The sequence below is a fragment of the Opisthocomus hoazin genome, chromosome 12 (assembly GCF_030867145.1).
Source record: "Opisthocomus hoazin isolate bOpiHoa1 chromosome 12, bOpiHoa1.hap1, whole genome shotgun sequence".
NCBI lineage: Eukaryota > Metazoa > Chordata > Aves > Opisthocomiformes > Opisthocomidae > Opisthocomus > Opisthocomus hoazin.
In genome coordinates, this window is record NC_134425.1 from 22506860 (window position 1) to 22520789 (window position 13930).

Genomic DNA, 13930 nt, shown 5'->3' on the forward strand with positions numbered 1-13930 from the left:
GGGTCGGGGGCCTTTTTTCTTCTGGAGCTTTATCTCTTCCGAATTTCCTGGAGGGTGCTAGAATGTGTTAGTAGTTAGCTTGCAACCTCCCGATCGTAAGTGCTGTCTGAAACGGTTACGGACCGCTGCCGGCTGAATACCCCCGTTCTCTGGGGGGCCGCGAGCGCGTGGGGTTCTGGTGCTCCCCGAAGCAATTGCCTGATGTGGCTTGTGTTGTGGACAGCCTGTGCTGCTCCTTTTGGTCTCAGAAGATGGTCCCTCATTTTCCAGTTTGCTGAACTGGAGAGGGTAACGCCTTGTTGACACCGCATCGGCCAGGAAACCGGTTCAGTTGGCGAGTGGTTGGTTGCGAGCTGCTTGGTCTTGGAGTAGGAGCTGAGGTCAGGAGTGCAGCAGAGACCTGCTGTCCGACTCGGTGCGCCTGGGTTGCCTCGATTTCTTCCCCGGGGAAACAGGGCTCAGAAGACGACTTTTTACTTTTCTCCTGTGAAACGTGAGGGTCCAAGAGGAGCTCCCACCAAAGCCTGGCAAGGCTATTTAAGCAGGCTGCTGCTTTTCACGTTGGAAAATATGTAGGCAGGAACTTGTAAATGGCTGCACAGTTTTCCTCTGGGATTTCCAGATCTAGCTGTCACCGCTGAAATAGATACCTAGGAAATGCCTAGCGTCTTTTTGCAACACGCTTAGCAGCTACGCTGAATCTCGCTTGATAGAGATCTGAAGTTTCTGAACGTCATCAATCAAATATTTGTCCTGATTTTCAAGAAATAAATAGGAAGCATTACAAAAGCTTTATTTCAAACGACAGGAAAAAAAATTAGAGTTCTGAATAAATGTATTGCATGTGTACGGAGATCAAAAGCTGAGATGATTCCCTTTGTCAGCGGAGGGCATCTGTCATCTCTTCCATTTCATGATGAACTTTTGAAAGCCAGTTTGGAATTTCAAACAGATTATTTAAATCTTTGAATATAAGCAGCATTTTATTCTAATGAAGTCACCCCCGCTTTCATTCAGGTTTCTTTTTCAATAGTCTGAAGCTTCTGTGTTTCTGCTGTCTCTTTTTTGCTTTATGCGTTCAGCGAAATGTCCTAATGAATTCTTCACTGGAAACTTTGCTGAAGGTTGAGTTCCACTAATGCCTGTCTATCTGCCACCTGCCTGTACATCTGTGCAAGGATGTACAGGAACAATGAGAAATGTGGGGAATGTGAAATGGAATTGGGCTGGTCTAGAAGATCAAATCATCTAACAGCTTTGTTCAGAAGGGACTTCGGGAGATCATCTGAGCAAACACCCTGCTCAAAGCAAGACAAGTGTGAAATTTGGTCAGGTTTGCATTTTCTGTCCCTGAACTGCGTGACGTTCACAGCAGCCTGTTTCTCCAGCCTGTGGTGGTCCCTCTGAATAGCAGCCCATCCCTCCAGTGTGTCGACTACTCCTCTCAGATGTATTCTCCACTCAAAATCTGAGTGTTTCCTCCTGGTGACCAGGTGAGGATGACCTTTTGCATCCCAAGACGTGAACAAGCACGTTGTCCCTATACGCCAAGGCCCCAGTGTGCTGGGAGGGGTTATTGCAGCCAGGGCTGGGGACCGTACTGTCAGACATGGCATCACTGCACCAACTCTTCCTGCCGAGTGCCTCTGGACCCTCTACCATATCTGGAACCTTCATGTTAACGACCGAGTCTCTTGCTGGCAGCAATCCACGGTTGGTTCCTTGCTGCTTGTGCTGTGAGAAGCTGCTTAGATACCTTCTGCTGAGGTCCTTGGTGAGCTCTGCAGCTCTAGCAAGCCCAGCAGAAAAGAACTGTCCTCCAAGTTGTCTTGAGAATCAGACCAATACACCGCTCCACAGGCTGACAGATCATTAGCTGGCAATTGTCTTGAACAATAATATTTACAGAGGCTTTCACAAGAGAGGCCGTTTTCCTGCTAATGTTAGGGGATCCATTTCCCTGTCGTAAAGGCTGTAACGAAGGCTGCATCGCTATTAACCACAGAGGTAGTGAAGATTTAGTTTAATGTCACTGATTCTTTTGAATGACTTCTGTAATAATTTGATGATTAATTATTATCACAGAACACTTACAAGTGTGCTTTGGAAATGAATGACTTGCGTTCCCTTTTCTGGAGAGCCTAAAATGTAAATCTGAAGTGCGGTAATCGGGAGTGATGGCGTAGGTGCTAGGGGCAAGGAGTGCCAGCCTTGCCGGCTGAAATGCGGGACGGTTTCCGTCTGTTATTTAGCTGAGAATTTAAGCAGCTGAAGTGGAATGTGTTCTCAGCTTTTGCTGGGTGAGGATGCGGTGTTGTGTTGAAGCCAGCCTTGGTATCCCAAAATAGCTTTGTGTGTTACGTACGAGCACACACACACGTGTGAGAGAGGGCAGAGGATTAGTGGAGTAGAAGGGAAGGAGAGATCTGTCTGAGATGATGGACCGATCGGCCCTCCTCTGTGTCCGTTATTCTCTATCTGCACAACTGAAACTCCTCTCTCAGTTGCTGAAGCTTTTTGTTTTCTGGCCTGAGCAAATTCCAGCTGGTGCCCATTCGCAAGGCAGCTGCGGGTGCTGCCATTTCCTAGTCCAGTGTGCTGCTCGTATCGCTTTGCTTTGCCTCCTTGGTCTGGATTCCCTTCTCTGTGGCATCAAGCGTGACCTATCTGCTTCCACCTCCGGTGCGTTCTTCAGCCCATCTCCAGCACTAACCTTTCTTCTCAGGCAGTACAAGAGCTCAGCTCTTACATCTGGTGACTGGGTGGTGACATTCCCTGCCCGCTACTCAGTTATCTGAGGATGTTTTGATGTTTGCTGTTGCACATTTCACTCCAGGGGAGAGCTCGTAAGTAAATCCACAGGGCCAGCTGAGCATCCTTCCCTGTTCAGAGCTCTCCCTTGCTGTGGTATCTACCAGAAAACACGGCCACATTTTGACTGCTTTTTTCAAAAAGAGAAAAAAACCCCAGAGCCCTCCCCATTGTGCAGCCTGGCACTGTAGCTGTCTTCCCTCTGCATGTCCATACCCAGCTCTTAACTGTGTAGCTTGGAAATAGAAAGTAAGAATAGTATAAATATAGAAAGTCCCTTCCTGTTGTTCTCATTGTTAAGGTGGGATAATGAGTTTCTTCTCGGTGACATTCCGGGAGCTAAATGTCATTCCAGTCCATTTGAGTTGCAAATGGTGTCTGGAAGCGGATATCGGTGCGACACTGCCTTTCTCTGACATTAGACATGGTGCTAGGCCGTGCTGCGGGGCTAGGGAGGAGCAGTTGGAGATCAGATCTGTTTGGGAATGTCCGCAAGAAGCTCTGAAAGCTCCGCAGATTTTGCTACAAGGCAGAGTGCTTGGAGCCCCCTTGCCTCCCTCCCTGTAGTGCCCGTAGACTACGTGGAGGCCTGGGATTGAAGAGCTACAGTAGGACATAGAAAGAGCAGCCGGGGATGTGAAAACAGAGCCCAGGTACCGGGAAAGGCAGAGCTGGGGGATGGGACTGTACGCAGGAGCTTTCAGCACGGGGATGGAGTCTGGGATGCTTTGACCTAACAGACTGGGTTTACTGGAATAGTTGTACTGCTTGACTTTGGCTGCTATACCACTACTAAAAGTAATCTACAGTGAGATGAAACGATCTTTGGGTTTTTCCTGCAGTAGGTCGTAGTGGACAGATGAGGCAATTTGGTCGCCCGTGGATTTTACTTCCTGCCTTGGGGTCGGAGGTAGCTTTTAATGAAGCGGATTTTCCCAAACGCCAGTGACTTTTGTCATGCGAATTAAGGGACCAGTAGAAAGAGAATTTGGGTGTAGAAGGTCAGCGTGCCATGGGACTCGAGGAAGGATATTGCAGCCTCCTTGCACACTGCCATTACTGAAGATCTGGTTGCAGGAGAGACGGGGACGTGGTGGTTTGAGAGCCTGAGTCACAGAATCGCCAGCTTTGTTCGCTTGTCAGTTGTGTTTCTGTATTAGGGCAGGAGTGTTTGGCCCGTGGTATCCTCATGGGATGTGACCTTTCCCCAGCTTTATAAAGAAGGGGAGCTGATCCCTGGGGCCAGTGAGCAAAAGGTAAATGACAAAATACATCATTATGAAGTTGCTTACACAACAACGCTGCAAATGAAACTGTAACAATTCTCTGGTCTTCAAGACAGACTTTTATTCTCCCTGTCTGATTTCTAGGCTGTAATCTCCCTGCAACAGGTATTGCCTTGACATTTGCGTCTCTGGAGGTGAGGTTTATAGGTGGCAGGAAAAAGTCGGTGTTGAGCTGTGCATGCCAATGGTCTCTGCAGCAGTGAGAGTCAGTAGCTGTGCTTCTGGTCCTGTGTTGTGTTTTCCTTCTGCTGGCTGTGGTTTGTTTGCTCCTTGCGTGCACAAGTGAGCTGCAGTGAAGTGGACTGCGGAAGGGGTATAATCCCCACATCTCCCTCAGGAATCCTGATGTGCCTCTTCCTCTGTGTTGCAGCCCTTTTGCTGTCGATTGCTCCGTCGGGATGCTTGGGGTTGGTGACGCCATGCAAGTCACGGTGGAGTTTCACCCATTGAAGACTGGGGATCATTCCAGACCCCTGATAGTTCACTATGACACAGGTAAGCGCTAGGCACTGCGTGGTGCAAGCTCTATGTCCTTCAAAACAGAGCCCTTTCTAAGCTGAAATAATGCTAAACTTGCTTTGCAAACTCCTTCTAAACCCTTTTCTTTCAAAACCTCTGCACGTTTCAGCGCTTAGAAGTGACTTGTTACAGCTGGCTCTGTTCCTTGTACTGCCATTAGCAACTGAGATGAGCAAAGGACTCCCCTTGGCTTTCTTCCAGGTGAAGATATTCACACAAGCCTGTATGGAGCAGCGGTAGATGTCAACATCAGGCTAGAGAGGAGGTCCTTGACAGTTGAGAAGACTTACCTCACGCTGTCAAACCACAAATCCATCGTCATCCACAACCGGAGTGAAATCATCGCCCACTTCCAGTGGAAGGCTTTTGTTACTCAGGAAGAGGAGGATCTGCAGAAGCTGAGGTTGGTTTGAAAGATTCGTTTCAGTAAGATACGCTGCCCGAGGGTCGAACTAACGTGTGGCCTCAGAGGGCTGTGGGTGCTTTGGAGTTGTTTAGGACAAGTGAACCAGCCACAATGTCCGGGTGTCTGTCCCTGGGCTTCAGGGTGATGTAGCTCAGCATTTCCCATTCCAGTTCCACCCAGACTCCAGCTGAGGTTGATGTTCTGGGAAGGAAGGCTTGATTACCATGACTGGATAGCAAAGTGGTGTTTTGTGGGAGCACAAATCACTGAGGTCCAGAGATCTCCGGGCTACAGAAGGGCTCATGAGGCTGAGGAAAGTGTCAGGATGCATTACATGGGACTTCACATAGCTGCAGGTAACACAGCTATGGTGATAGTCCAAGCAGTTTCTTCCACTGCAACTTTGATAAGATGGCAGGCTCCTCTTCCAGCCACGTGCAGGGGAGGGTGCTTTGTTGGCCCAACGAGTGTGAGGCCAGCCTGCTGCAGGGTGGTGGATTGCCTTGCGCCGTCCTGGTTTCCAGCACAGCGAGGTATCCCTGCCCTGCCTTGGAGGCTGGGGAGAGGTTGGAGGCGGAGGGTCCTGCAGGGAAGGAAGGGCAGCGCAGGACCTGGAATTGCCTTTGGGCTTCAGCGAGGTGGTGAGAGACGGGGCAGGTCCTTCGAAGGGTGGCTTTGGTGAAGCTTTGAAATTCCCATTTCAGGCAGCAGAGGAGTGCTGACAGCCCCAGGGAGAGTGAAATGGAAATGACGCTTAGAAGCTGGGGTGATTTAGGGCATCCTTGTGCGACTTTTCAGCCTTGGATAGATCTAGGAGTTCGTCTCAACCCACGGCTGATCAGGAAACTGCCTCAAACCGGAGCACTTTTTAAGGGCTTCTGAGCAAATAAAGTTCAACGTAATTAGGTCAGAAATGCCTCGAAGGCCAAAACTAGTTTTCCACTGTTCTCTATTTTTAATTACACAGCGTGTGACTTCTGTGCAGGCTCAGTGTGTTAAAAGACAAATCTCATTACCTTCTCTTGGCACTTCCCTGGACCATTCCTTTACCATCTCTTCCCACCTGCATGTCTCAGACTGGATCCTGAGCAATCCTCTTTCCCCTCAGAAGCAACCAGGTTTCCCCGCAGTTAACTTCAACCCCATTTTTTTCCAGTTACATTTGATCTGGTGCCAGTTTGTGTCCTGGACTCTGACCAGGACGTTTTATTCTTCCTTGCTTGCAATCTTAGGGATGGAGTCGTAGCTCCAAGGCCACAGTCCTGCTGTCAGAGAAGCTTTTGAGATTTTAGAGCAGAGAGGCCTTATTCACTTCTGGAGGACCCTGCACTGGGGTGGGACCCGGAAAGACCTGGCTGGTGAGAAGGTCTATCCAGGGGTTTGCTGTCTCTCCCTCCTGCAGGACTTTCTGGGATAGAGTGGTGGAATTACTGTCTGCTGAGGGTTGCTGCTCTCGGTGGCTGGAAGCCCTCCTCATGCACGGCGTTGTAGGTCCGCCATGGAGAAACATTTCCCGCCGCGCTCTACGGGGAGCTCACCAAAGCGAGTGTTTTTGGTGCTGGTGACAGCATTTGCCCGGGGCTCTGTCTGTGCGCAGTTACTGACCTCCATGGCTGTATTTCCTCTCTAATTGTATTTGGATTTAGCTGGGTGATGACAGCTCTGCTGTTTATACTACGTCGCCTTGCTTTGCTGCGTACGGAGCCTTCCACTCGCCCCCCCGAGCTGTCACCTGCTGTGGTTCTTCCTGGCCAGGGGCCTGGAGCGTGAAGAGGGGACAGCAATGTGCCAGCTAGGAAGCCAGAGCTCCCTTGTCATCTCTTGGTTGTGATCTTTGAGCGCTAGAATGATTTCTGCGACAGCTACCACAGAAGGGAGAGGTGAACTATGTCAAAGCTCTGCAGAGGACCCTGAAAAGGAGAATGGTGGTGCAAGGCTAGATTTCAGGGTTTGGATTCAGAACTGCTGGTCCTGACGTCTTTATTGGGTGATGCTGGGTGAAGTCTGTTCCTTTCTCAGGGCCTCTTTCCAGGCATAGAAACACATTAATTGCACCGCGGTGGTGTGATGCCTGGAGTCGTTCTTTTGCTTTTCAAGGGCTGGGGGATGCTCTGGTGAAAGGCAGCACGGGGAACGGAGGGCAGGTATCGTTTGCTTATCCCTGCAGGTCCAAACAGGAAGGAGCGAGAGCGGTGCTGGGAATCCGCTGCTGAAACCCAGCTGCTCCCCGTCCTCAGGAAGCGCTGCAGTGGGTGCTCCTTGATCTTTGTGATCTGCCTGCCCACAGCAGCCCCATGGTGGGAAAGGCCGGCTGAGGTGGCTGGTGGCTTCTCCATCAGTGCTGGCAGTGGCTTAGAGCCACATCGCTCTCTCGAGGGCTGCCAGCTTTCAAAAACCCTCTGCTTAGCTTGTAAAGCATGGAGTAAATCTACCTGCCGTGCCAGCGAGCAGCAAGGGCTAACCTGATCCGCCTGGGAACCCCGTGGGTCGGGGTCAGCCCCTTGCTGGGCTGCTGCTGTTCCTCCCCGCGCGCCTCGCTGCCCCTGCACTCACACGACAGTCTCTGCAAAGATGTCGCTTCTTCAATTCTCCGCTTGGTCTGCCTCTCCCCGTGGCTGCAGGTGGTGTCGCAGGCTGCAGAGGCAGGAAGAGGACGAGACGGCTTGTTTTCTCAAGGAGCGCACGGTGGACCCCACTGTCCGAGAACGCCTTTGCCTTCTGTCCCGCGCCTTCCAGAACCAGAGAGCCAAGGTGCAAGGAGACTCCATGCTTTTCTCCGACGATGTCTTCACCATTGAGCCGGTGGTAAGCCATAGCTGACAGCCCCTCCTCCTCCTCCTGCTCGAACGAGGTCGCTTGGCAGACGCCCACATCGGCTGGCTTGATGCATAAAGAGAGAAAACAGGTTTCTGGTGAGGCTGGCAGAGCTTGTTGCAAAAAGCATTTCTGAACTGCGGGCTGCTGACAGGCAGCGAGAGCCTGCCTGAAGCTGAGCTCTGCTGCACGGGCTATGGATTAAGGGCTGGAAATTAAGGGCACTGCAGTGTACTGACGGTGTTCAGAGGTATCGATTATTATGTGTGAGGGCACACCTTACGTAGGCTGTTTGGGGATTAACAAAGGGTATGAGAGCTCTGTCAGTTCACATATTGACCTGACGAATGCAATGGTCCTCTGTGGAAAGGAGGCCAAGTTCAGCCCAAGTTTAATCACGGAAACATCAATTCCTTCAGATAACCTGGACTTACACCACGTCTGAATCTCCTTTCCAGTGTCATCCGTGAGCCCGGACACCAGGTTGGCAGGTTTAAATGGGCTTTTTGAATTCTGTTGCCCACAGGTACTGAAAACGTTTTGCTTTTTTTTTCTACACAAGCAAAACCCCACATCCTTCAATCAGCCAAAGCCCTGATTGTGAGTGCTTCTATGGTCTGAGATGAAGGATGCCTGCTGTCTGAGCAGTGCAAAATCCCTGCTCATCTTTGCAGCAAACCCTAGAATAAGCCCAACCTTTTTTTTTTTTTCTTGTTAAAATAGGTGAACCTAATTTTTTTCAAGGAGCGGGATCGTATTCTCTTGATTACTTCTATTGCCCATGTAAGGCTGAGCGCCACCAGCGTCAGCATAACTGCAGTTTCACAGCAGCGTAGCTACCAGCAGCATGATGTGACCAAGAGATTGTGTCAGAGCAGTGAGAACATTGTAGAGTGGGAGCTGAGCATCTTGCAGAGCGTCGGAGCTGGTTTTGGAGTGTCGCCCAGGGCTGCTGCTGCATTAGGGTCAGACTAGGTCTCCACAACTAGCTTAAGCCACTCTCGAGCTCCCGAAGTGCATTGGGGTGAGGTCCAGAAGTCTGGCTGCCCACGGTACGGAGTCCTGCCACTTCTCATCATGATGTACGGACATAAGGTGTCACCTGGCCTCAAGGCTGGAGTGGCAACCTCTCCTAAATGGCTGTGTTCATGCTGCAGAGTTTGCTCCGGGACGGAATATAAGTGGGCTGCTGCACGCGTGTCTCCCTTGCTGTCCGGGTCCAGCATTACCCACCAATCACCAGTTCCATTATTGATGGAGTAATCAGTGTCATGTTCAGTTTTGCTCATGTCTGTCATCTCCCCTTGACATATAGGTGGCTTTATATCAAAGGATAGTAAGGATTTACTCCTTTTATCAAATGTAGAATCTAAAAATCCACTGCCACTGACTTCCTGCTGGAAGGGCCCCCCCAAAGCTGGGACCATGCTGCCTCACCGACCTCCTGGGCAGATGTGGCTGCTCCCTCGCCGTCTGTCACCCGTGACGTCTGGGAGTGCCCCGTAGAACCCTTGTAAGGAGTGACTAGAGGAGGTCATTGCTGCTGGAGGTTAGGAAGCTGGTGGGGGGGTAGCAGCCTTGGGACCGCTTGCTGGGCAGGGCGGCTTTGCAGGCTTTGTGCAGAAGCGTTGCTGTGGCAGCGGACCGTTGGCTGCCGGTATTTCCAGGTGATGCTGTGTGTAGAAGCTGCAGCAGGTCGCTTCAGTCTGCGCAGGGTTAGCTGGTTGATGAAAATAACAACAAAGATGAGGAGGCAGTGATTTTGGAATTACCACGTGACCATGAACCTTTGAGCAGCCGTCCAAGCCTGTGGGAAACAAGCTGTTCTGCAGCTCTGACTTTCCGAGCGCATCTCAAATGTGGTTTAATTCAGTTTTGCAAATCCACACGATACGTCAGCAGAAGCAGCTGTGATAGAAGCCCGGGTGGCTACCGAAGGACAAAGTCCTTGCTTTTTGCTGCATCCTCCCCACCACAGCTTAGCTGAAAGTCCCCATTGCAGACACGTGGGAGTTGACGCCTTGGAAATGGAAAGCAGAGGAAAGGGAGAACGGAGATTTGCTCCCGTTGCACTGACCTTGACAAGTCATCCCTGTCCTGTCGTTGCCTGGTAGCGACGCCTCAGTGTCGGGTGTTAACTCCGAGCCGGTGGAGGTGGTCCTCAAGGTGTTGAGGTTATGAAACTGCTGCCCTTGTTGATCCCGAGGCTGGGCCAGGAGGGAACAGCGTTGTTTGTTGCTGCAGACCTTCACCTCAGCTGGGGAACCGAGCTGGTCCCCATCCAAATGAGAGGTTACCGCAGAGCACTTCAGGTTTTGGCAGAAGGCACCATCTCCAGTGCGAGCTGTGGTCGGTCCCACAGCTCGCTGGGGGTTCAGGTGTTTATGGAAAGAGGCAGATGTGAGCTTTGGCACTGCCTTTCTCCTGAGCACCCTGAACTAGCAGGGTGCACTTAGCTGTCGCCTGGGTACTTCTGTTGCCAGCTCTGCATTTGTTGTTCTATTTGCTTTGAGCAGTGATTTCCTTTCTGCGGATCACCTTTGCAAAACAAAGCAGGCGGTTTGGCCAATAGCTGGTGGTGCCCAGCTTTTCAAGACCGGCTTTTCCTTATTCAGGCTGGTGGAGATCAAGCAGATTCTTGTTATCTAGGGGCTGAGGGAGGAGCAATAGGATCTGCATGTATTTAAGTTTGGGCTCTTGCGTAGAGGTCACTTCTGTAGCTGTGTGTCGGGGTGTGCCATCCCCTCTGGTCTGACGCTGGCTCGATGCTGTAGCAAAGCCAGCGTACAGCTGCTGGAGTTTGTGCTGTGTCGTCATGCATCCACCATCTGTGTTTTATGCAACCTGTCTGAGGCTGACGTTAGGCCAGAAGCGTTGCAAGATCACGTTCGCAGCACTGCAGAAGTTTATTTCTGTCCTGGTGAGCATCCATGGTAGTTTTCTATGCCCTGACTGAACTCCCACCCTGTAGAGAACGTGCTAGCCCAGGCAGACGGCTGGCCCCTGCAATGTCCCGAGGCTCGTACGCACGTAGCAGTGGCCTTACGGGGTGTACTTTCATATCAGGAGCTCAAGAGACTGGAGTCCATTAACTGCCGGCGCGGGTTTCTGTGGGAGCGAGGATGGGAATGCAAGGCTCCGGTAAGGATGCTGCGTGAGGATTGTTTGAGAGCTGTGCTGATGCATAGGAAAGGAGGAGTTTTATTGCTGGTCCGTAGGCTGGTTTCCTCCGGTGCCTTGGAGGAGCCTCATCTGCCTGTGCCTTGGGAGCCAGCAGCACCTCGGGTGTGTGGAGATCTGTCCCGTGTCAGGCTCTTGCATCACTGACCGGCTTCCCGGGGCACAGCAAGGCGTCCTCATGGCCAGGGTGTTGGTGTGCTGCACGCTCATCTCTTTAGGTGATAAAAGCAGCAATGGCATCAGCCCAGAGCTCAAGGCTCCCTCCCGCCCTGGTGAATGTGCGGTGTACAGAGAGATCCCAGCAGCACTGCGGCAGTCGCTGTGGTCTCGGCGGAGTTGAGCCAGTCATCCCCCCAGAACTCGGCCGCTCTGAGTGACGCCTGCAGGGACTCGTTTCCTCTCCCTCGCTGCTGGGAGATGTACGCTTGTGGAGTTCTCCCGGGTTCTTGCTGCAGCTGTATTTTTTTCTTGGTGCGGTGGAAGTTCACCATTTTGATGTTCAGTTTGGGTTACCTTGGGCCAGGATGGAGTTCTAGAATCAGATAAATGCCCTGCTGGTACCGACCCAGCTCCGGTTCCCCTTCTGACAGCAATGCTGATGCAGGAATGGGAGGAGGCCAGGACAACTGGGGCTTTGTGTGTCACGAGGAATGTCTCCTATCCCAGGTGGAGACCAGCAGGCAGCCTGAGCAGCCTGCAAAGCCCAGAGATTGCTCTCTTGCCTTCTATGCCTGCTTGTCCCGAAGGAGAGGGAGCCTTGGACAGTGAGTCCCAGCTGGGGTGGCCAGCGCTCTGACAGGGCCTTGCCTTCATGTGCGAGCTGGTTTCCAGATGTATTCTGCAAAGATGAAGGCAGGCACGGTTTTGTCCCCAGGAGCTGATGTGAGATGTCCTGCTGGGCACAAGCCCTGGCTCCCGGTGGGAGGCAGGGGATCGCTGCTGGCTCTGCCAGCATCCCGCTGCCTGGTGCCTTTCAGATGTGCAGGGACTGCTGGGGACAGGGGTTTCATGGAGATAGAGAAGACCCTGCAGAAGCAGCAGACGGTTGCAAACACACCGGTAGCGTGGCCCAGACTGAAATCCCTGAGCAAGAGCGTGACGAGGAAAAGAGCTTGTTGGCTGAGAGGGGTGTGGAGCTGTAAGCAAATCCCATCTTTCCTTGTCTGAGCCTGTGTTCAGGGAAACGGATGCATCCGACTCTCCGTGCTGTTGGGGGATCATCCGTCAGCGGAAGAGCCTGCGTGCTGGCTGGCTGCTGACGGCGCGGGGCAGGAGCAGCCATCGGCGGGAAGGAGCCTGTTGTGCACTGATCCCTGGGGTGGAGGGCTCCTTCTGCCGGGCGCTGGGTGACCCAGCTCACCGAGCACGTTATATCCCTGCGTACATTGATAGGTGAAGGGTAGGAGAGGCAGCACCGTCGTAACTAAGGATGGAAAAATCCCTTTGATTTCCTGAATCTCTTTTGATCCCGAGTAAAAGCATTCCCGTAGCCACAGTGATACGGGGATGTGAGGGAGGGTCTGCAGGAGAGAGCTACCTCCCCTTAGGCTGGTTGGTACCTCTGAAGAAATGCCCCTTGGTTCGCTGGAGTGCGAGCCAGTTGGGTTGCTTCATTATAGCCCTAATTTAACAAAATGCCTCTGCCAGGTGCCGGTGAAGGTAAGGGACTTGGAAAGCTTCTTTGCAGCTGCTTCCAAACTCTTCTAAATGTTGTTGCTAAGTGTTGCTTGCTCCTTGCTTTTCACTGATGCTCTAAGAAAGGCTACACGACTGTGGTTGAAAAGAAGAAATCTTTGTGTTTGAAGATAAATGGTTTGCTGTCTGTGTCTGTTTTAGGAGGGAGATGTCTGGCCCAATTCTTCAGTTGAAATTAATGTGATCTTCACACCCCAAGAGGCCAGAGTCTATGAACAAACGGTCTACTGCGACATCTCAGGTACAGCTCCTTTCTCCTGCTCCCCGCAGCACAGGCGAGGCACAAAGCGACTCAGCCCGCTGGGTTCTTGGGTCATTCCTCGGGAGGGTCGGTGGTCAGCAGGGCAGTGCTGGCACATGCCCACTGTCCCTGCGGTGTCCAGGGGGTCTCCAGGCCAGGGCTCGGCGTGTGGGGCTCTGGATTGCTGATCCCAGAACAATCAAAGCAGTGACAGGATCATTTTTCAAGCCGTGGGTTTCCCAGCGCTCTCTCTGCTGTGAGGTGTCTTTAAAGGCCAAAGAGCTACACAGCAGAAGAGCTTTAGTGAACGAGCGCTGAGCCCCTGTAGACCATTGACCTCCAAGATGAGTCTTTATTACGTGGGTGCATCATCAGAGTCCTGAGGCAGCAGGAGCTCAGCTCCAGATGTGCTCGCGGACCCTGGACCACCTCTTGCTGCCCAGACGCTGCCAGAGCTTGGGTGGCTGGGCTCTGCGCAAGGACCATCTTGGCCAGCACCCGCAGCTCTCCCTGCACGGTGGGAGTTGTCACCTTGTGGCTCCGAGTCCGTGGTGCCTCTGGGTAGCATTGTACAGGGCTTGCTGCACTCAGCAGGGCGAACACCCGCCCTGGGAACCGGAGGCCGAGCAGGCTGCTAGACAAGCTTTCTGCTCGTCCTGTCCTACGGAAGCGCTGTCAGGTCTCTTTCTGGGAGCAGTTCTCCTTGACCCACCCGAGTTACACCATCTTTGCCCTTACCGAGGCGATGGCTTTGCTGTGCTGGCACGGGGCAGGGGATGCTTGCAGCAAGCTGTGTGGTTTGGGTTACCTTGTCCTTGGTCTGCGTCTCTGCCTGGTGCTGCTGGAGGTGTTTTTCCAGAGCAGGAGATGGCTGTCAGGCTTCCATCCAGGGACCAGGATGGTTTTGCTCCATCTAAGAGGAAAAGGTGTGAGGCTTGTGGTCCTCCAGCAGCCGGGCTCCCATTCTGGAGGGTGCTG

General features: G+C 52.3%; 1 protein-coding gene across 2 annotated transcripts in view; it reads left to right on the top strand.

Moving 5' to 3' along the window:
• Positions 1-13930, top strand: part of LOC142362821 (hydrocephalus-inducing protein homolog) — an 84305-nt gene that overhangs the window by 15527 nt on the left and 54848 nt on the right. For both annotated transcript variants that reach the window (XM_075433478.1, XM_075433479.1), the window contains exons 7-10: positions 4468-4592; positions 4818-5019; positions 7644-7827; positions 12853-12952. In XM_075433478.1, coding sequence (XP_075289593.1) covers positions 4468-4592; positions 4818-5019; positions 7644-7827; positions 12853-12952 — 611 coding nt within the window. The remainder of the gene's footprint in view (positions 1-4467; positions 4593-4817; positions 5020-7643; positions 7828-12852; positions 12953-13930) is intronic.